At 35.8% G+C, this 22,946-nt stretch overlaps 2 protein-coding genes and 1 long non-coding RNA gene across 3 annotated transcripts; 1 reads left to right on the top strand and 2 right to left on the bottom strand.

Moving 5' to 3' along the window:
* Positions 1-1,586: 1,586 nt before the first annotated feature.
* Positions 1,587-3,398, bottom strand: LOC110797514 (uncharacterized). Its single transcript, XM_022002629.1, has one exon. It carries the CDS (start codon positions 3,396-3,398, stop codon positions 1,587-1,589), a length of 1,812 nt encoding a protein of 603 aa, XP_021858321.1.
* A 13,179-nt stretch (positions 3,399-16,577) lies between these two features.
* On the top strand, positions 16,578-20,077 carry LOC110797515 (putative glucose-6-phosphate 1-epimerase). Its single transcript, XM_022002631.2, has 7 exons — positions 16,578-16,872; positions 16,960-17,129; positions 17,303-17,437; positions 17,903-18,005; positions 18,093-18,192; positions 18,354-18,630; positions 19,763-20,077. Exons 1-6 carry the CDS (start codon positions 16,759-16,761, stop codon positions 18,602-18,604), a joined length of 873 nt encoding a protein of 290 aa, XP_021858323.2. The 5' UTR covers positions 16,578-16,758; the 3' UTR covers positions 18,605-18,630; positions 19,763-20,077.
* A 1,314-nt stretch (positions 20,078-21,391) lies between these two features.
* LOC110797519 (uncharacterized) lies at positions 21,392-22,711 on the bottom strand. The gene is made up of 2 exons (XR_002535857.2): positions 22,377-22,711; positions 21,392-21,785 (listed from the first exon to the last, which is right to left on the bottom strand). It is a non-coding gene; the product is annotated as an uncharacterized lncRNA (long non-coding RNA).
* Positions 22,712-22,946: the final 235 nt, after the last annotated feature.

The raw sequence follows: 22,946 nt of genomic DNA, 5'->3' as shown, positions 1-22,946 counted from the left end.
ATCGACCAATCATCGACGACTTTTATTTTTTATTTTCACATTTATTTATTTATTTTATTTTAGAAAAGAGAAACTATAAATACTTAAGGGAATTAATTTATTTCCCTCATGCTTTATTTTTCCTTTAGGTTTCAATTCTCCTAGATTTCTAATTCACGTTCTTTTTTCTCTCTTTTCTTTTTCATGAACTATAGTTTTTCTACAAACTCCATTAATGTAATTCTTTGAGGTATTATTGATTTTCCTTTTTATTTTATTTATTGCTTTTAATTATGTTTTCATTCTTAGATTTGATTTTCATTGTTCGTTTCATGATTGAGTAGTTTGCTTTCTAGGGTTTGGGAATCCATGTTTATATTATGAATCCTTATTATTATTGTTGATGGTTTGATTATTCGTTGATATTTCTAGTTGATTAGGTTTATATTGTTAATCTTTGCAATCTGATCAATTGTTTGATTAAATCATGCTAATAGAATTTAGAATCGAAAGATCGAATTTTAGAGGCTTACCTACAAGTAGCAATTCTAATTATGTTAGCGATCGTACTGCATATGTTGAATTGAGAGTGTTAAGACCCGACCGTAGGATTAACTTGTGCTCTAGATAATTTGAATATTTGAGTTGTTGATGATGTTTTGATTGATTTTGAACTATGAACATGGTGAACCGTTGCCCTAGATCTTTTAGTTTATTTTTCTATTTATTTTAGTTTAAACATTCAATCCTAAATTTCGTGACATTGTTAGTTTCGCCATACCTTGAAAGCTAGATTTAAATAGCCATCTCTCTGTGGATTCGACCCTGCTTACCCTACTGCATTGTTAGGAGGTTTCGCTAGGATTTTATTTTTGACGGGTGTACGACAGCCTATCATGTATCTTGAGAAGTCATCCACGATTACTAGCACATACTTCTTTCCACTCCTGCTTTGAGTTCTCATTGGTCCACATAAATCCATGTGGATCAGTTCCAGTGGTCTTGTTGTGCTGATTACTCCCTTGGATTTGAAAGATGTTCTTACTTGCTTTCCTTTGATACAGGCATCACAGGCTGACAGTTTTGCAAACTTTGTATTCGGAAGACCTGTGACTAGATTTTTCGAACTTAGCTTGTTCATTAGAGAAAAACTAGCATGACCAAATCTTTTGTGCCATAACAATGGATCATCTTCAATAACATTGAGACAGGTCAGATTGGAGTGAGGAACATAGTTAAGGTTAACCACATATGTGTTCCCTTTTCTTTGTCCCTCTAAGATTACTGCTTCAGTGTTACTGTTGATAATTTTACATTTATTCGAAGAGAACTTTGCATAATTTCCTTTGTCACAGAATTGAGAAATGCTTAACAGACTATGTCCTAGACCTTCAACCAAAAATACATTATTGATGGAGTGAGACTTTGACTTACCGACCTTACCAATGCCAATAATGTTACCTTTCTTATTATCGCCAAAGGTCACAGTTCCACCTTCATAGGTCGTGAGTGAGAGAAATCTGTTTCTATCTCCTGTCATGTGCTTGGAACAACCACTGTCTAGGTACCATGTGTTGTCCCCCCTCACTTCGACCTGCATAATGAGTTTAGTTAGAGTTTTTAGGAACCCAACATAGCTTGGGTTCCTTGCTTGGAATCAAATCGCTTTTCTTTACCCATTTAGTCTTGACGAGATTTATATTCTTTTCCAAGCCCCTTTGGTTTTTAGGACATGAGACTCTATAATGACCAATTAGACCACAAAAGGTGCAAACAATATCACTGTAAAGATCTACTCTGGTTTTTCTATGGTGATGTTTTTTGTGGTTGAAACCCAAACCTTCGGTGCGTTTGGTTCTGGCTTCCTCTATCCATTTTGGTGTTCCTTCTATTCTGTGTCTGGTCTTTTTAGCTAATTCTCCCTCTAGGTAGGTTTTTTCTTGGTGGACCTTGACTAGATCTAGTTGAGTTTTTTCTAGCTCCTTTTTATAGAGAGTTTTAGTCTTAGAAATTTCTAGATCAATCAGTTCTTGTTTTAGCCAGGAATTCTCGTTTCGCAAAGCCTCATAGGTTTCTTTTATTTGAAGATTCTGATCAAACAGGCTGAAGAAACGGTTGTCAATATCTATGTTGGTGATTTTTGTCCATTCTAATTCTCCAGTGAGTTTCTTAATGGTAGACTTATGTTCTTTTTCAGAATCTAGTTTTTCTTTTAAGAGATCCTCATAATCGCAAGTGAGACAAGAAAGTAAGTCAAATAGTTCTAATTTAGACATAGAATCAAGTTTGCTTTTAATTTGAAAAAGACTTGCCTGGAATTTGTCTGACTCAGAATCTGAACCATCTTCTTCATGATCAGCTACAAGACACAGGTGAGCAATTTCCTCATTTGGTTGTTCCTGTTCTTCATCTGAGGAGGAGTCACCCCATGCAGCAATCATAGCTTTCCTCACGTCAGTCTTTGAAAAGGAGTTTCTGTTGTCTCGGAATCTTTCTTTGGGAGTTTCTTTTCCTTTTCCTTTTTCCTGTTCCCATAGTGGGCATTCCCTAATACGGTGTTCCAAGTTCCCACACTTGTGACATCCACTATCAGTTTTGGAGAATTTTCTATTTGGTTTGCCTCGATGATCTCCCTCTTTGTAGTTCCTAAACATCCTTTTGAACCTTCTGGCAAATAAAGCAGTTTCCTCATCTTCCTCTGAGTTTTCATCATTTTCAGTTTTTAGAGCCAGTGCTTTGTTCCTTGGGTTCTCAGAGGTTCTAGCATTCAGTTGTAGCTCATGGGTTAAGAGAGATCCAGCCAGTTGTTCCAGGTTGAACTTTGTAAAGTCCTTAGTTTCCTGTAGGGCAGTAACCTTGGCCATCCAAGGATCTTGAGGAAGACTTCTTAGTACCTTTCTTACTTGTTCCTCAGGAGTTATGATTTTTCCTAGAGAATTCAGTTCATTGATGATATTTGTGAATCGAGTTATCATGTCCTGAATTGATTCAGAAGTCTTCATTGAGAACAATTCATATTGGTGCATCAGGAGATCAATTTTTGATCTTTTGACTTCGTTTGTTCCTTCATGGGTAACTTGGAGCAGATCCCAAATTTGTTTTGCATTTTTGCAACCCATTACTCGATTATGCTCGTTTGGACCAAGCCCACAGTGAAGGATCTTTACAGCCATGGCATTAAGCTCAAGTTTCTCGTAGTCTGCTTTGTCAAATTCTGTTATAGGTTTAGGAACAGTTTCTCCAGAGGTGGTCAATTTGGTGACTTGGAAGTCTCCTACTTCAATGACTCTCCAAACTTGGTAGTTTTCAGCCTTGATGAAAATTTCCATCCTATTCCTCCAGTAGGAGTAGTACTTTCCACTAAACATGGGTGGTCTTTGGGTAGAGTACCCCTCTTCCAGTTTCTCCGTAGTATTCATTGTTCCAGAATCGTTTTTCCCGTCAGAGTTACCTGCAGTCAAGGGTTCTGGCTCTGATACCAATTGTTAGTTTCGTGGAGTTCCACAAGAGGGGGGGTGAATTGATTTTTTGCAGTTTTATAAATTATACGCAATAAGGAACAGAAACAACAAAATAGAGCAAGCACAATTTAGCGTGGAAAACTCTCTAGGCCCAATAGAGAGGAAAAAACCACGGCCCCTTTAGGGACTTAAACACTTCTACTAATTAGGCAAAACAACTCAGTTTCTTTACAAGCCTAATCTACTCGGGCCACAATCTGTAAATCACCTCAGATTACAGATGACTAGGAACAACCCCACGTTGTTCCCTTCTCCCTATGAAACAATCCCTCAATTGTTCCAACTCACAGATCTCTCTTGAGATCCTTCACTCTTGCTCTAGTAAGCCTGACTCAGGCTTAACATACATCAATTCAACTTTAAAAAAATACAGAATAAATAACACTAAAGCAAATACGAAGATACAAGACCTACCAACCAATACTGCTCTAACTGGGAACAGGAACAGACTCTTAAAAATAAAGACTTTAAAGGTGATACCTGAAAGCTCCGGTTGATGCTTATGAGTCTGATAAAAAAATACGAGAAGATCTTTTGGTATATTTATAGTGATTCTGTGATTTACCCTAGAATCCTAGACTTCCAATTCTAATCAAATTAGGACTCTCTTAAAGATAGATTTCTGTTAGGAAACTATTTAATCTTTAAACAAGTTTTACTCCTATTCGGATTCTACTTACCATATACCTAAAGATTTTAACTTCTCCTCGAACTCTTCCAAAGATTATCTTTAATTATTACCGAATTAATTTAAGCATATTAAAACTCCTTTTAATACGGATAATCATTTGGTCTTAAACCTAGTGTATTATGCTAACTCTAAGAACTTAGGTGATGACTCTTTAAAACCACTGTTCCCAGACTTAGCAGTATGATCGAGATAATAGTCTTATACCTTTGCGTATTTAATCAACTACTTCTTAAGCCTTCATAGAAGCTTGGACCTTTCTTCCATACTTGAATCTTCTTGTCTTGTTATATTTATTTGATGCTGCGTCCAGGAGATGTTTGACTTGAATTCCTTCCTTCGAAGCTTCCTCACTTGCATTTGTACTAGCTTAAGGTAATCAGCTTATTCTGATCTGCCAATTCTAGAATGTAAAATGTAAGCACCATATAAGCTTGTCATCTTCAAAACTCAGGGACCAACAACTATGTTACACGAAAATGAGAACCCGGTTTTTCGACAATTGTTAGCAATGTTGTGCGCCCTCTGGACTTGTTGTCGATCAGCTTTAATGATGACACATGCCTTAAAGGTAGAAGCAACCTCCTTGATTTGTGGTAATGTCCATAATATGGTGATGTTTGGCTCCGTAGATGTAGCCTCCAAGTTAGATAGTAAGGTTGTTGAATCCGTTAAGACTAAAACCTCATCAATTTCTTGGTTCTTGCACCATAAGATATCATTAAGGCATGCTTGCGCTTCCTGTTGTAAGGGTGTGAGTGCTAACCCATAAGATCCTCCTCCGTCTGTTGTTGCCTTTGTGGTTGGATTGAAAATGGCCCATCCTGCTCCTGCTTTCTTTGTGTTTTTGATCCATTGACCTGCAAAACAAAGTTAGGATAAAAAGATTGTTCCTTGCCAAGTTGAACGTGGTTGAATCCAGGGGGCTGAACTAGGTGTTGTATATTCAATGAAGCATCATTATTTCCCGGTCCAAGCTGGTAGTTCTTGAAATTTTTGCACTTACAGACTTCTTGTGATACACCAATCAAAACTTTCCTTGCATGTCCCTCCTCATTTTTGTGGACTCTAGCATTTCTAGTAATCCACAAACTCCATAAGACCGCCACAAAGGTGTCAATTCTCGTATTGTCCTTACCATCCTCGCTATGAAAAAGTAGGATATATCGTTGGAACCATTCCTCAAAGGCAATGGATCCATCTTTGTCCGAACAAATTGTGAGGGAACTTAATTCCCAAACCAATTTTGCAAGGCTGCATGTTCTAAAAATGTATTGGGTCGATTCTCCTATCATTCCACAATAATCACATTCATTATTAACCTCTATGCCTCGATGAGAAAGGTTATCTTTGGTGGCCAAAGCTTTATGAAGCAATTTCCATAGGAATACCTTCCATTTTGGTAGGATTTCAGCTTCCAGATTAGATTGGAGAATTTCCCAATTTGTTGTTGGCCCTCCTGAATAAAAATTATGTTGATTGAGATAAAATCTCTTACGATATTTTATGTACAATAGAATTATTACAATTATATATAGTCGCATTAGTTTTCTTAATATAATTATAACTAATATTGTAAGGAATAACTCACTATCATAACTTAGGTTTTAAATCTAGCTTCCACCATTAACTTTTTCCCGATCTTGGAACAGTGTTACACCCCATCACATCACATCACATTTTATTCCGTCCAACTTGCTTCCAGCTTCACTGATTAGTTTCTATCTTTTTTTTTTGTTTTTATTCTCATAGGACAATAATACTACGGTAATTGCGTAGTATCATAGGTTTAGACGACGTCCCACTACCGATCTTAAAAACAACGTCCCGCCACCCTTCTAAAGACGGCATCCCACCACCGATCCTAAAAACAACATCCCACCACCCTTCTAAAGACGACGTCCCACCACCTTCGACTGAGTATTATCCCGTTCTCTCGGTGAACAATATCAAGAATGCTTTCAACGTCCTTGATTACAAGTCAAATTTTTTGTCTTTAAATTCAAAAAAATTACATCGTTTGAGTGTAATAGGTTCTCCTATGGTCTATTAGTTGAGTATTTTGGGTTTAGTATATTTTTGGTGGAGTATCGTCGTGAACTTGGTTTGTTGAGATCCTAACAGTTATCAATTTTTCAAATTGACTTGGATGAATTAGATGGAAGTCCTCCTTGCAGCTACAACATTCGTTAGACCGTCTCTCCAAAACAGTTGTATATTCAAGCGATATGTGCGAGAGATATCTCACAATGTAAGATCTTCCCAACTATCGTGGTGGTATCAAGAGCAAGGTTTAATTTTTCTTCCGCAAATTAAATCTCAAAACAGTAGGTGTATATATGCTTGAATATCAATCATGGTAGATATCAACGACGAAGAAGAAGAGGTTGTTGACAGGCTAAAGTCGTATTACCTAATCAAAAATAACATAAGGTCCACTAGCTAGGTAGCAAGGGAAGTCAGGATCGAATCCACAGGGAAACAGTGTTCTTTCTACTATCAATCAACTAAACTAGACTATTGGGAAACAAGAATTGGTTGGTTTGTATGCTAAGACTACGAACGATAATTAAACAATTAAGAATTCAGGAATTAAAGGATCTAGGGCATAGGTTCACCAACAAATAACAATCCAGGACGATAAACAATCACAATAATCAACAAAGCAATTAATTAGACTAGCATGCTCTCTCGAATCGATACTAATCATAGACTTAGAATTAACGGGCTATCGCTACGTATTAATCCTAATTCCACCTATTGACACAAGCCTAAACATCAAATTGCATCTCTCGAATCTTAACTTGATATTGCCAAACTACCACAATTAAACCTGCGCAAATCTAATTGTATAGTAATAATAACCAATCAATAGGAATTAATTACAATGCCAACAATCTCCATTATTCAATGTCCCTTCATATTATTCATGGATCCCCAAACCCTAGAAAATAGATTTACTCAAGCATATTAACAATCCAAACCAATTAACATAATCGAAAGCATTATTAAGGCAACACAATGAATGAAATTAAGGAGCAATACCTAATTGAATGGCAAAGGAAATTGAAAGCTTGAATTTTTATTGAATTTGAAACTAAGTGTTTTGAACTAAATTTGAGAGAAAAACTAAGCTTAGGAAAATAATCTAAGTGCTTAATACTAGAAAATAAGATAATAAGGTACCCAACTAAAATAACTAAGGGCTATATTTATAGTTTGCCCATAAACATAAGGAAAAACCGGAAGAAAACCGCGGAAAAAAAAGGGCCCTAGGTTGTCGTCGCCCGGCCGGGCAGCCTTCCGCCCGTCGGGCGACCAGCTCGTAACCCGCCCGTCGGCGAAGGTCTGCCCGCCGGGCGAAGGGAGACATTCTGGAAATCATCGGCACGCGCCCGGTCGGGCAGCTCCCGCCCGTCGGGCAGACGTTCGCACCGTCGGGCAGCCATTCGCCCGCCGGGCGCGCGTACAAACTACACAATCCTCTATCTTTAAAACGCCATATCTCCATCGTTATTCGTCGGAATTAGGCGAGTGACCACTCGTTGGAAAGCTATTGAAGTCTAGAATCCAACCCAATTAGAATCACTTCATTTGAAGTTGTATAACGTAAGTTATGATCAAAAGAGTAGACGAGTATCAGTTTTCTACTTCTATCACTATCCGCTTTGCTCGAAAACTCTTCCAACTCAATGTGTGTGCTCTCGAACGTACATAATCTCTTGTATTGATTCAAATGAGTAGGAAATGAACAAAAATATGTTAATTCCTACAATGATGAACCTGAAACTACAAACACACTAAAAGGAGCACATTAGTACTAAAAATCGCTCCGAAGAGCTCATTTGAGATCAAAAAGTACTGAGGGACGGGGGTAAAAACAATATAAAATATGAACATATCAAACTCCCCCAAGCTAGATCTTTGCTTGTCCCTAACCAAAGAAATCATCGATGAATACATAAATCAACTTCACCCCAAACACATCTTAAAACAATGGATACGATTCAAGGTAAAATCCAACAAGCATGCATCAATGTCAACCAATCAAATCCATACAACCGCTAATCCACCTTAACAATCGTCACGCAAAACGAACCACAAATGCACAATGGAACTCAAGACTAGTGCTCACACACTCGTCACTCATTTATGTGGCGGATAAAAGATGTACCTGTTCGCTCTCCTCCCAACATATAAGTGAACAATGCCCTCCCAAACTCACAACACTCGTGTGTCTAGAAAAACATACATCCAACCTAATAGTCGACTCGGAATGTGTCATGTCATAACTTGCATTGATAAACAACTATTTTCAGATAAGTACGACTCTATGCACAAAGGTCGGAAGGTCTTCAAAGCTTGTAATGTTAGGCTTAGGTAAGGGTGCGGTAAATTTGGATAAAATGTGAGCTTAAAGCCTTGGCTTTGGGGAGCATAAATCCTAAATACAACCATGATCAACCAATATAATGACCACAACTCTCCCACTCAACACATGATGAAACAACAAACACCAACACCAACACCATACTTTCTTGCCTTTTTCACAATTATAATCAATCGCTCATGAGGATATGAATTTGCAAAACTTGATTGAAACAACACTTTGAACTTTTTCTGAGAGTAATAGATTTTTTTCTTTTCTTTATTTTCCAATCTCTTTATTTTTTCTTTTTTTCTTTTGGAAACCTTGACATTTTCTATTCTTCTCACCTCTTTCACTTCTTCATTTTTTTTTTTTTCAAACAATACACATGGCAAGAAGAACTCATTTTTCAACACTCACTTTGTGCTCAAAATGTAGCACACTACAACTCCCTCACCTCACTACTATTAGCTCCCCCAAGCTAGGCTTGGGACTAGTAACCAATGGAGTTTTCACGGGCTTGTAATGTGGCTAGTCACCGAATAAAGGGCACAAGCAACAACATGGGTAGAAAAGGAGGGAACAAATGTATCTAATTTCATCTGAAGGCTACCTAAATAGAAAAATGCCTTCGTCCTCCACAATGTGCATGTATATGAGTCATAAAACACTACTAACAGTTGCAAACCAATACTCGAAATCAACGACACACCAGGAAGCTATCACACATTCCTAACTAAGTCAACTAGCCAAGCACCAAGTCCACAAATAGTTGGTCAGAGTTGACTCAAATTAAGGCATCAAAGCAATTGGATATCAAATCATGGCTAACACATCTACATTGCTCATTATCAAATACCAAGAACCAAAATAACTTTCGGTCAAGGGGCACAGGGAAACATGATTTTGTATTCATCGGAACGTATTTTTGTTTTTTTTTTCAAAAGCGATAAACTACTCTAGAAAGCAATAACACATACCTCCCCCAAGCCAAACTCAGCAATGTCCTTAGTGCTTGAAGGAGTGGAGATCGAGGGTCGCAATCTTCATTGAACCCCTCCGGCTCCAACTCTTATGTGCCTCCCTCAAAGTGATTGATTAGTAAATAACCAACCAACGAGCGCAGAAGCTTGTCATGCGCACTTGCACATCTTTCGTGCAATAAGACATGCACGATAATCAACAGCAACATTTTCATAAAGTCCGAATGAGCTTTATGCCAGTAAGGAGTAGGATGCCTAAAGGAAGAAGAACAAAAAGAAAAAACAATAAAAAAAGAAGAATAAGAAAAGGAAGGAAAAGAGAAAGTAGGCATACTCTCCTTATGGAAGTTGTTTTCGCGGACTATTGATTCTTCAACCTCAATGATCAATGAAATAACTCTCTCTGTGTTTTGGAATTCATGGTGGACAAGCTCTTCACCATATAGAGCTCTCTGCAAAGCATCCACCTCTTCTTTGTAAGTACTATAAGTACCTGCAAAAGATTCACAAAGAGGAACATACTCTATTGGGTCATTGGGCTTTTGATTTTCGTGGGGAGGAGGAAGATCCTCAAGCAAAGGTTTTATGGGGAAAGAGAAGGGGAGTGAGACGGTGTAAACGGGGCTAAGATTAACCCTTCCTGGACTTGGAATATGAGGGGTAGGGGTTGGCACAACAACAAAGGTTTTATCAACTTCAACTTCCTCATGGACTTGCTCTATAACATATGACTTTTCAGTTTCAACAAATTCTTCATCCATTGATCCAACAGTCACATCATCATCCTCCAACTCATCCTTAACCTCTGTTATAAGTTCCTCCCACTCATGGTTGCCTATGGGTTCACTCAGTTGACCCCCATCCCCAACACAACTCGAATCATTATTTTCAATAATTTCTTGAACTTTTCTAAATCTCTCAAGAGTTGCCTTACTAGCTTTAATAATCTCATTCGTAGCCTCTTGAGATCTAGTACACTGAATCACAATCTCAGAGTTTAATCTTCTTAATTCCTCTAAGAAGCTATCTCTGCTTTCTGATTTGGGTTGAACAAGATTGGGCAAGGGTTCACAATAATACACGGGAGAAGCAACAGTGGAATCATGAGGCAAAACATTGATATCCATGCAAGGGTTAGATAAGTCATTAGAATAGACATGATTATCATAAACATTAGAATGCACCTCATTATAACAAGCATTCAAGGGAGACGGGGTAGAACCATGTAGATTATGCTCATAATTTGGATTAGCACATGTAACATGAGTGGCCATTTCACGCTCATACAAATCCCTTGCAAACCACATATAGTAATCCCACATATCACCCAAAGACAAGGCTCGAAAATCACCATTAAATCTACTTTCTATCACATTCCTTGTATACTCATTTAAACCACCATAAGCAAAACCACAAGAATCCCAAAGATTAAGATTGTGGTAACCAATAAAATCATTAAGCATATCAAAATACACCCAAAAAGGCTCATTTACGAATTGAGGGAAAGAATAATAATCCATTTTTTCAGGGGGGGGGGAAATAAAAAAATAAAAAAGTTCAAAAAAAATAAACTAAAGAAAATAAAATATATACATGGTCTCAAATAACTGGAAGTTATATGAGACTCAAGAAAATAATCTAGATCATAAAATTAATAGCAGAAAATTAAACTGTTTTCCCGGCAACGGCGCCTAAATTTGACAGGCTTAAGTCGTATCACCTAATCAAAAATAACCTAAGTCCACTAGCTAGGTAGCAAGGGAAGTCAGGATCGAATCCACAGGGAAACAGTGTTCTTTCTACTATTAATCAACTAAACTAGACTATTGGGAAACAAGAATTGGTTGGTTTGTATGCTAAGACTACGAACGATAATTAAACAATTAAGAATTCAGGAATTAAAGGATCTAGGGCATAGGTTCACCAACAAATAACAATCCAGGACGATAAACAATCACAATAATCAACAAAGCAATTAATTAGACTAGCATGCTCTCTCGAATCGATACTAATCATAGACTTAAAATTAACGGGCTATCGCTACGTATTAATCCTAATTCCACCTATTGACACAAGCCTAAACATCAAATTGCATCTCTCGAATCTTAACTTGATATTGCCAAACTACCACAATTAAACCTGCGCAAATCTAATTGTATAGTAATAATAACCAATCAATAGGAATTAATTACAATGCCAACAATCTCAATTATTCAATGTCCCTTCATTATTATTCATGGATCCCCAAACCCTAGAAAATAGATTTACTCAAGCATATTAAACATCCAAAGCAATTAACATAATCGAAAGCATTATTAAGGCAACACAATGAATGAAATTAAGGAGCAATACCTAATTGAATGGCAAAGGAAATTGAAAGCTTGAATTTTTATTGAATTTGAAACTAAGTGTTTTGAACCAAATTTGAGAGAAAAACTAAGCTTAGGAAAATAATCTAAGTGCTTAATACTAGAAAATAAGATAATAAGGTACCCAACTAAAATAACTAAGGGCTATATTTATAGTTTGCCCACAAACATAAGGAAAAACCGGAAGAAAACCGCGGAAAAAAAAGGGCCCTAGGTTGTCGTCGCCCGGTCGGGCAGCCTTCCGCCCGTCGGGCGACCAGCTCGTAACCCCCCGTCGGGCGAAGGTCTGCCCGCCGGGCGGAGGGAGACATTCTGGAAATCATCGGCACGCGCCCGGTCGGGCAGCTCCCGCCCGTCGGGCAGACGTTCGCCCGTCGGGCAGCAATTCGCCCGCCGGGCGCGCGTACAAACTGCACAATCCTCTATCTTTAAAACGCCATATCTCCTTCGTTATTCGTTGGAATTAGGCGAGTGACCACTCGTTGGAAAGCTATTGAAGTCTAGAATCCAACCCAATTAGAATCACTTCATTTGAAGTTGTAGAACGTAAGTTATGATCAAAAGAGTAGACGAGTGTCGGTTTTCTACTTCTATCACTATCCGCTTTGCTCGAAAACTCTTCCAACTCAATGTGTGTGCTCTCTAACGTACATAATCTCTTGTATTAATTCAAATGAGTAGGAAATGAACAAAAATATGTTAATTCCTACAATGATGAACCTGAAACTACAAACACACTACAAGGAGCACATTAGTACTAAAATTCGCTCCGAAGAGCTCATTTGAGATCAAAAAGTACTGAGGGACGGGGGTAAAAACAATATAAAATATGAACATATCAGTTGTGCACTAGCCTCATACGAAAACAAATGACATGTTCGAGGAGTATTGAGAAGCGATTTTCGCGTCGTTGACGAACACCACTTAATCAAACAAAATTTATAAGCTCCTAAACGAACCAACTATATTGACTATAGCGGCAAGCGTAGGGATCGTCCCAAGAGAGGTAAAATGGATACTTTTGACTTTTCAAGCTAATTGTATTCACAAGCTAGCTCAAACTGAAAATGTATGTATGTTTGTACGTATAAAGCTATTGAAATCAAAATATAGTAAATATGCACAAGTAAAATAAACTCTAGAGATTTCGTGAATTAGCATAGGAGTTCGAATTGGGAGTTTCGGAGATCTTAAATGCTCATGACATGCAATGACTAAATGAATGAATGCAATGACCAACATATGGCTTCGAATACCTTTTGATTTCAAGCACTTCTCAACTAATCCTAATCTAGTTTTCGCTCAATCGAGACTTGAAGAGGAACACAATAACAAACAAGCCAAAGTAATGCAAGCCACGAATCACGCTTTCGCGCCAATTCGAAGCTAAACACTTCAACATTCTAGCAATTTAGGTTAGCTAATCCTAAACTAACTAGACATGGAGTCAAAGATCATTTAATCAATTCAATCATACTAACAATCAAAAAATAATCTCCAAAATCCCAATTCTGCATCCAAAGCTTCAACCCTAATCTATAGATTCTGACAGCACTATAAGCATGATTAGAACTAGGATTAAACTAGAACGTACAAATCCTAATCATGAATCTAGTGAAACAATTAAACTAATTCAAACATTAAAAATCAGAAATTCAAATAAGAAAAACAAACCAAAAATCCAATAAAATTCAATCTATGAAATTAATCCAAAATCAAACAATGAAATCAAAGTATAAGCAAATTTATGAAGCAATTAGTGAATCTAAGAAAAATTTAAATAAGAGAGCAAAGAATTATACCATTGAAGCATGAAATTGAAAACAAAAAATGTTGAGAACTTGAAGAACAATCTGAAATTGAAGGAAAGAACTACGAATTTGAAGTAATGATGCTGAAATTTAGTGTTTGATTTGTGGAAATCTAAGCTATAAACTATCCTAATGCTACCCCTAATCTACGTGCTAATCGCCGCTTCTCTACTCTTACTCGCCTAAAAGAAAACTAAAGTCCCACCCTCTAATAATAATTCGAAGCAACAATCACGCTATATATGAACTGCAGCTGCCCAAAATTGATAGATAATTTTAAAGGGTTAAATGATTAATTTTATACATTATTAGATTTTGAAGAAATAATATTTAATAAAATGAAAAATTTTATCACCAAAAATTGAACTTTTACATAGATAATTAAGGGTAACTTTTAAGCAATTTGAGTTATATAACTTTACTCAGATGTACAATATTTATTCTACACCACTCGTAAATAATAATTTGTGATAATTTTTTTCTCCTTTTGTGTCATTTTGTGAATGAACAACAATAGCAACACAAACTATTAATAGGGAAACGAGTTAGAATTCGAACCTACTACCTATTGTACATAAACATTTTAGTCTTAACCATTAAACTAAGATGTCAATTCAACAAACCTTTTTACTACTCCCCATTACAATAAAATTAATTCGTAACAAACTCGTACGTCGTAATCCGTAGTATGTATCCTCGTGATGTGGACTTGAAAATTTTGATCAAGTATGAGTCCATAAAGGGTGAAAAGTAGCGCCATACTTTTCAAGATGATCGAAGACTAGCTTGTTTCATAACTTTCTCAAAATGTAAAGACGTTGTGAGTGGAACAATTAAGGTCATACTTAGTGGGCTGAATAAGTTTGTCAACTCGTAAACCTCATGCATGATCGTGATTTTTAGCCCTAATTGTAGAACTAGATGTAGTAATGAAGCTACTAAAGTTAGCTCGATCTTCCGCAAAAATTGCACCTAATACGGTTGACTTGACTACTTATTTATTACTTGACGTATCAGATTGCGGAAAATAATAAGGGATTAAGTTGTGGTTAGTATAAGAATTAAGGAGAAGGTTCTATGCATATAGTACGACGTATATCCCAACATAAGTTGGTGGAATTGATGGATAATCCACCTTATGATTTGAAGGTCAAAATGTAGAGTCCCATCAACTGCAAAATATTTAAGACTAACTCAAATTTACACATGTATAACTAGCTAGAAAGGCTAAATGTGATATATGTTGATTTAGTAAAATCTTTTATTCTTAATTACCTAATTAATACAAAAAAAATTACTACATAAGATTTCCTCATGCATGATCACAGTGAACATCATCAAAAAGAAACTTTTACGGACTAGTATTTTATCTAATATTATATTCTAAATTAATTACCTTCCTACTACGTATATATATGATTATATAAATTAATTATAGACTACTTTTTCATCTTTGTTAGAATGTTTAAGTGGACTTAGTTTTGTCTTGCACGACTTTGACTATAACCCATCACAGGCCCTAAAAGCTCGTTATACTCGTTATATCGTAGAACATATTATATGTACACGGGTGTATCGTGTCCCTCTCACATTTTCTATTTGCAAGGGAAAGAAAATATAAAAGGGCCAACCAATGAACATATAAATAGTTAAATATCCTTGGGTGCACGGTACATTCGGGTGCACCTAATAATTTTCAAATGTCTTGGGTTATTATGTACTACGTACGTAGTACCTTTGTTTCAAAATAATCTTTAAACTTTCTATTTTAATCTGTTTTATGATGATGTTCTTTTATTCTTTTTTCGGACATGAAACTTTATTATCTTACCCCTTTTATTCCACAACATTTATCATTTTTCACTCAATTTCTCTTATTATATTTATTTTTCTCTTACGTTCACCTACATTATTACACTTCATCTCTTACGTTGTCCATATTTTATTACACTCACCCATTTTTTTTACACAATCTTTATTTTTTGTCTTAATATTTGTGCTAATGGTAACCAACTTACAGAACATATATTATGTAAAGGAGGTAGTATTACCTCTATTTCTAAATAATTCCACCACTTTGACTTTTGACACTATTTAATATCTTACTTTGACCATAACTTTCTACTACGGAGTACTAAATAAAAACAAATATTATAAAATATTATTGGTCTTGTCTAAATGTACATTTTTTCAATATATCAACTTTTATAACTATTTTTTGTTGGCAAGCAAATGAGAGATAAAGTATTGAACACTAAAATAGATTACGATAAAATAGCCCTAATAAATAATATAGAGCATATTACATACACCCGAGGTGCACCGTGATCCTCTCACATTTATTTTTCTTGCATGTGTGAAGAAAATGTGATAGGGATCGTTGGGCATAAAAATATCCTTAAATACAGTGTGCACCTAATAATTTTCAGAACATACAACCCTCCCAACTAAAGGCTACCAAAACAAGAAGGCTAAGAGAAACCTAGCCAAACAAACTAAATACATCCTCAAAAAGAATGAAACCACTCCATATGTTGACTACTACCTCCGTTTAAAAATAATAGGGACATTTTGACTTTTGTCAGTATTCACAAATTTTAAATTGACTATTATTTGTGATTTAGGGATAAGGAAAAATATAGTCGTGTGAGGTGTTGTTTGATTCCTTTCGATATGTACTTTCGAAATATCAACTTTTTATAATTTTTACGAATACAAAAATTAGATATATTAATGCTCATACATTTACATCGGCAAGTGTAAAATGGTGAATTGTCCTCATTATTTCGAAACAGAGGGAGTATAAATTATCTTACTCAACAAGTTCATAATCATATTCTTAGACCTCAAACTTGATTACATTGAGTGTATGCTACACTGTGGGAACTTAAAGATTCCAAACCGCTGTATCCACCGATATTGTTAAATTTAATGTTACGTCTGTTATCTTAAAACAATGGAGAATTAGCTAGACTCTTAATCTCTAGCTGTCAAAATACAAATTTATAACTGAATGCTAATTTAATTACTTGATTCAAATGTTTCAAAGTTGTGATTTCATCTATCTAGTTTTACTGATTTATCATGGTGTCCAGCTAAATCCCAATATCACACTACCATTTCTTGGAGGCATACCAATCTTTTCCCTTCAGGTTTGTGCTCCCTGCCCCCTTTCCCATTCAACATTAATTCTTTATTTTTATTTTTTATTATTTGTTATCGGTCGTCAACTGTAACAGGTGGAGCCGCTGGGCAGTCTTGGTTTCACCAAATATCATGGATATTGTACTGATAGAGTGTGGAGTACTGATCACAGCCCACCACCTCTCCCCGTGCCTTCAACTAACACACCTTATGTTGATTGGCTGCTAGAGCTCACTGAAGAAGAACTGGAGAAGTTGCCTAACAAGTACAGTTTCCCCTTCATTATTTGTTTAGTGTTTGTGCAGATATAATGTTGGTTTCTCCAAAATTGTATGGCTGAGTCCTACATAAATATCAGACTATATTTCTTCATTTTGTTAGTTATCTATATTGCTGTACTTGTTGAAATGAAACAACATTTTATTTTGTCTTATGTAGGTGTGAGATTCGTCTCAGAGTAGGCTTGGGTCCTGAGGGACAACTGGTGCTGACATTTCGAGTTAAAAACATTGATTCAAAGCCGTTCTCCTTTCCATTTGCTTGTCACACCTATTTCTCTGTTTCAGATATCAGGTAACAATGTAGCCCTAATTGTTTAGTTTATAATATTTCCAATTTTGTCATAATAATTTGTATAAATGCCTCGGTGTTTCAACATCTTTTATTTTGTCTTCCTTATCTTCCATGGGGTTTAAAATTTTCGATAAAACAAGTTTTAATTGTCCTTGGCTTCACAAGCTTAAGATTCAAAGATGGGAAGCATGGCTGTTTGCACGAGTTTCATTCAGCCCTGGTTTTGAAGTCGTTGCCATATGCCAATTCGATATAGCTCACCTGGTTCATGACTGTTGGAGTTTGCGAATTAAAAATTTATATTTATGTTCTGAACTAATTAAATTTGCTTGAAGCAGGCCGGTCAATTTCAAACTTCACTAGGAAACCTGAATATGAAATTTTAACTGCACACCAAATTTTCATGTTAAAAAACAGTAATCTAATAAAGCAAGATGTTACCTTATGTTTATTGTCTCTATTCAGTAAAATCAGAGTAGAAGGACTAGAGACTTCGGATTATATTCACAACACGAAGAACAATGTGCGCCTTACTGAACAAGGGAATCCCATCACAGTTGAAGAAGAAGTTAGTGCATGTTGTCTTTCTTTTTAATTCTGTTTTCTTCTGGTGCAGCATGAAATTTAACTATCGTATATATTTTTGTACAAATAGATTGACAGGGTATATATCAGCACGCCCAATAAGATTTCAATCATAGATCATCAAAGGAAAAAGACATATGTGATTCTTAAACAAGGATTACCAGATGCTGGTAACTAAGACAACTTTGTTTTTTCGCTTCTTACCAACTCATTCCTTCTTTTATTGAGTTGTATGACTTGTTGAGAAAACTCTCATCATCTGATTCAACTGAATGATATATTTCTTGGAATGCTTTTATATTGAAGTGAGACAACTCTGTTTCTTTTGCAGTGATATGGAATCCTTGGGATAAGCAGAAGAAGATTAAGAGCAATGTTGATTTTCGACCTAAAGATTTCTTACCAGGTTCTTATATGGGTTTTAAAAATACAGATTACAAACAGATGTTGTGTGTGGGAGCTGCTGCAATCGAAAATCCAATCAAGCTCGAGGAAGGTGAAGAGTGGATAGGCAGGCAGGAAATATCTTGTGTTTACAATAGTGGACAGCTTGATCCTCAGAGAGTTCTTATGGGAACCTGAAGTTTTGTCATCAACATCTTGTACAGGTATGTATTTTCCTAAATCTAACATCCTCTAAGATGATTGCATTAACCAGAATTTTGGTAAAAGTTATCCAATGTCAAATACTCGTGTTCTACAATATCTAACTTGGCAAAACATAAATTCAGTGATAAAAAGATAATTAGAGACAACAGAACAATAATAGCTAGTGGATTTTTCCTTGTATAATATAATGGCTTTATTTATGATTCAAGAAATGACACAATCTGTATCTAAATGACTACTATTAGTAATGACTAATTGGGCAGGATCATGAAAGAAAATCGTCCTTTCTGCATAGAAATTAATAGATATTAATATAAATATCACAAAGATTAAGCTCATCCTTTACCACAAACATTAACAAATACTCTATAAACCAATTTCTACTTTTCTTCATTTAAACCAATTTCTACTCAAATTATAAAGTTATTTGAAATCTGAATTTCCTTCTCTTTGGAATGGGAAGTTCAACAAGTCCTCAAATTAGGGGTAAGATGAGAGTTGAGAGTTCAGTTATTCAAATTAGAGGAGAAAGAATTAGGGTTGATTGAATTATAGTCTCTCTGGCTTATGTGCTTAGCCTCTTTAAGTTTGTGATCACATTGGGTAATTTCTCCTACTAAACTTCTTTAATTTTGGGAAAATTTGCCAATTACAACCCAATAAAATTCCTACTTTACGAATTACAACCTTAAACTTTTAATTTTGCGAATTATAACCTCAAACTTAATAACGTACTTTAAATTACAACCCGATGTCATATTCTGGCGAAAACAATCGGATTATGATGTCATTAATATATTTAGACCTAATTAAATAATTCCAAAAAAAGAACAACTCATTAATCACAAACTAAAGAGAAAACGTAAAAAGAATCCCCAATTATTTCCATTCACATACGGCATTTTTGGATTACAGCCTCCTCTAATTCATCTTTGCTCAACTATCTTAGTTTTTCTATCTTAGTTTTTCTTGTTTTCTGTTTTAAAATGGTTATTCTGGTATTGTGTAGATTTGTGAGTCATATCGTGTATAAATTGTCTAATACGAGACATATCGTGACTAAATAAGTCTAATCAAGCCACCGTGTATCATGTTCTGTTCTAACTATGTTTTTCTGTTATTTGAATGCAGGAGGCTAATGTTCATATTGTTACTCAAGTATCACAAACAAGCATTGCTAGTTGTTCACAACAACCACAACGCAGCCCTAGCCACGATATGTTTGAATAGACCTAGGATACTCAGTTTATGCATGTTTAGAACAAAACAATGTTACTTTGGAATGTAATATACGATAGCTTTTTGGTGGAGAAAATCTGGGATGTAATATTGCAAGTCACGCTTTTTTAGGAGACTTGTGTGAATTGATGAATTCATGCTAAGAATCTTGCTTATTTCACTATTTTAGCTAGATTTTTTAATTCTTTTGGGCTCTATGATGTCTGGTTACGGTGTGAAGTTGGCATGAGTTGACTCATGCTTGTTGGCCTTAATATGTGTATTAGTTTCTCTTCTATGCAATGTTTTTTTTGCTACAGGTGTTGAATCTGATGAACTGCAGACTACACTGCTTAATTGGTGTTTCTGGTCTGACTCTACTGATCTGCTGGTGTATGTGGTAGTCTAAATCGGTGTATCTGGTGGTTTGCATTGGTGTACCCGGTGGTTTGCATTGGTGTATCTGGTTTGGTTTGGTTTGGTTTGGTGTTATTCTGTTGTGTTTGCACTTGTGTTATTCTCCTGTCTCTGCATTGGTGTTTCTGTATTACATTGGTGGTACAACGATGAAACTCATCCTGCTGAGCTTACTGTAGGATACTACTTGTATGACAGAGATGGTTATGGACCAATATTAATATGTGCATAAAATGGGCGCCTTGGTGGAAAACCTGTCACATTATCATTGCTACCTATTGCTGCATAGGGAGGATCCTGTTATCCATGCCTCACCCCAAAATCAATGTGATAATCTTGCAATTTGGTGTACTGGTAAACCCTCCTCTTCTCTCTATACCTCTATGGTTGTGGATGCTTCTTGGAAAAGGAGGAAGAAGAAAGGGGGTCAATCTGATTGGGAAGGAGCTGTGGGATGGGCGGGTGATACTGGCCATCAAACAACTCCAAGGGGTTCAAAACGGATTTTTGTAGAGGATGCTCTTCAAGCTGAATGCTATGCCATATGGTGGGGACTCTGCTGCTGTCACAATTTCTGGGAATATCATCATTAAGTCCGACTGTAAGTCTGTAGTTGAAGCTCTTGTGAAGCCAGAAAATGCAAACTGTAGTATTGCCCCAATCATCCAACAGATACGATCAAAAGCAGGGAGTTTAAAGCATTTTGTTTGTATTCATGTGGGTAGGAATTGGGTGTATCAAGCCCATGTACTGGCTGTTACAGCTAGGAAAGGGCCTTAATGTTTTGTCTTGGTTGGTAAGCTGTCAAAAAAAGAAAAACCTATTGCTGCATCGATTTGATCATGTCTCAGGGATGCAACTAAGAATCATGACTTCAATCATCGGTTTACAAATGAATTACTTGTATGTCTTGAAAAATTGTGCAAAACAACTGAATAGTGTTGTCTCTTCCAGATTACAAGATCCAGAAAACTAACATCAGGTGTTGTCTCTTCTTGACATCAGGAAGAAGAAAACAAAAGAAAATTGCACCAGGAAGTTGGTGAACATGAAACTGCCAAGCAAGCAACCGATATTTTAGCACAATTAAACAATAAGGAAAAGCCAGATTCAAGGAAAGCCAGATTGTGAAAATAATCTAATAATCTTGCAAAGATATTTTATTCAACTGTAATTCAACTTACAACATGCCAGAAACTGTCAACGTAACTCGAGTTTACGTGATCACTAAGAACCCTAAACCACAACAACCCGAAATACAACTTACTACTTAAGCCAAAATACTAATACATCATCATCATAATCATACCCCTAATTACAACCTAAAAACTACTTTAAGCCTAACATCATCATCATGAACACCTAACATCATCATCATGAACACCTAACATCATCATCTGCATCATCTGCATCAAGGCAAAAACAATGCTCAATCTGCATCATCACTGCCGCAAACCCTCTGTTTTTTGCAACATCAACATCACATATTTTGGAAGCACAACTTGCCTTGTACCTAGCCCTGTACACAAACACCAATAAAACACTTCAATTTTGTAATATTTACACTCAATTGTCAGTTATTAACAAAAGCCCCAAATTTTAACACACAATTTACAATATCCAATCGACAAACCCTAATTTACATAATACACAATACTGGTACACTTTATTTGTTAATTGTTTCCCAATTCGTGATGAGATTCCCAAATTACACTAAATTACAAGCAATTTTCGAAAAATCCCCAATAAAAAGAAACCCTAATTTTTTAAAAAGCCCCAATCAAAATACCCTAATTTTCGAAAAAGACTCGATAAAAAACCCTAATTTTCGAATAATCCCTAACCGGAAAACCCTAATTTTCGAAAACCAACAATTGAAGACCCTTAATTTCGAAAACCTCAATTTTCGAAAAGCCCCAATTCGAAAACCTCAATTTTCGAATAATCCCTAACCGGAAACCCTAATTTTCGAAAACCCCCAATTGAAGACCCTTAATTTCGAAAAACCCCTTAATCACATAATCATAATTTTTGAAAACCTCATTTGAGGAACCCTAGATTTCGAGGAAACAGTGAAAGAATCGAGGGAGGAATTGAGGAGAGGGATTACCTATCATCATCATTGAAGTTTTCAACCTTCGACCTTTAATGGCACCCTCCATACTGGAAGAGAATTGGCTCAGCATTGAAGTTTGGTAATTGAGGAGATAAGAGTTATAGTGGAGGGAGGGGAGTTGAGCAAAGATGAATTAGAGGAGGCTGTAATCCAAAATTGCCGTATGTGAATGGAAATAATTGGGTATTCTTTTTACCTATTTCAGGATTATTTAACTCCTAAGTAACTGTACTTCTTGAACCTTTATAAATCAAATATATAGTTTAATGTGCGTTGTTCAATCGAGTATTCGAATTGTTGTTTATCAACCGACTAAATAACTAGACATGTTCTCATTTAAACTTATTTAACATATTGTTCTTTATTAGATGTATTTCCAATAGAGCTATATTACTGTATAGTTATAGTCTTGTAGAATTACATAGATGTAAACCTATCTATAATCTCATAAAGTTATATACATTTACATTGTTATATAATTACCGTCATACATATTTATATAATTGTAAACTTATAATCTCATAAAATTATATAGAATTAATAGATAGTTTTAAACTATTAATC

The sequence above is a fragment of the Spinacia oleracea genome, chromosome 2, assembly GCF_020520425.1.
Source record: "Spinacia oleracea cultivar Varoflay chromosome 2, BTI_SOV_V1, whole genome shotgun sequence".
NCBI lineage: Eukaryota > Viridiplantae > Streptophyta > Magnoliopsida > Caryophyllales > Amaranthaceae > Spinacia > Spinacia oleracea.
The sequence above is the reverse complement of the archived record's forward strand: the minus strand, read 5'-3'. Positions and strand labels throughout refer to the sequence as shown.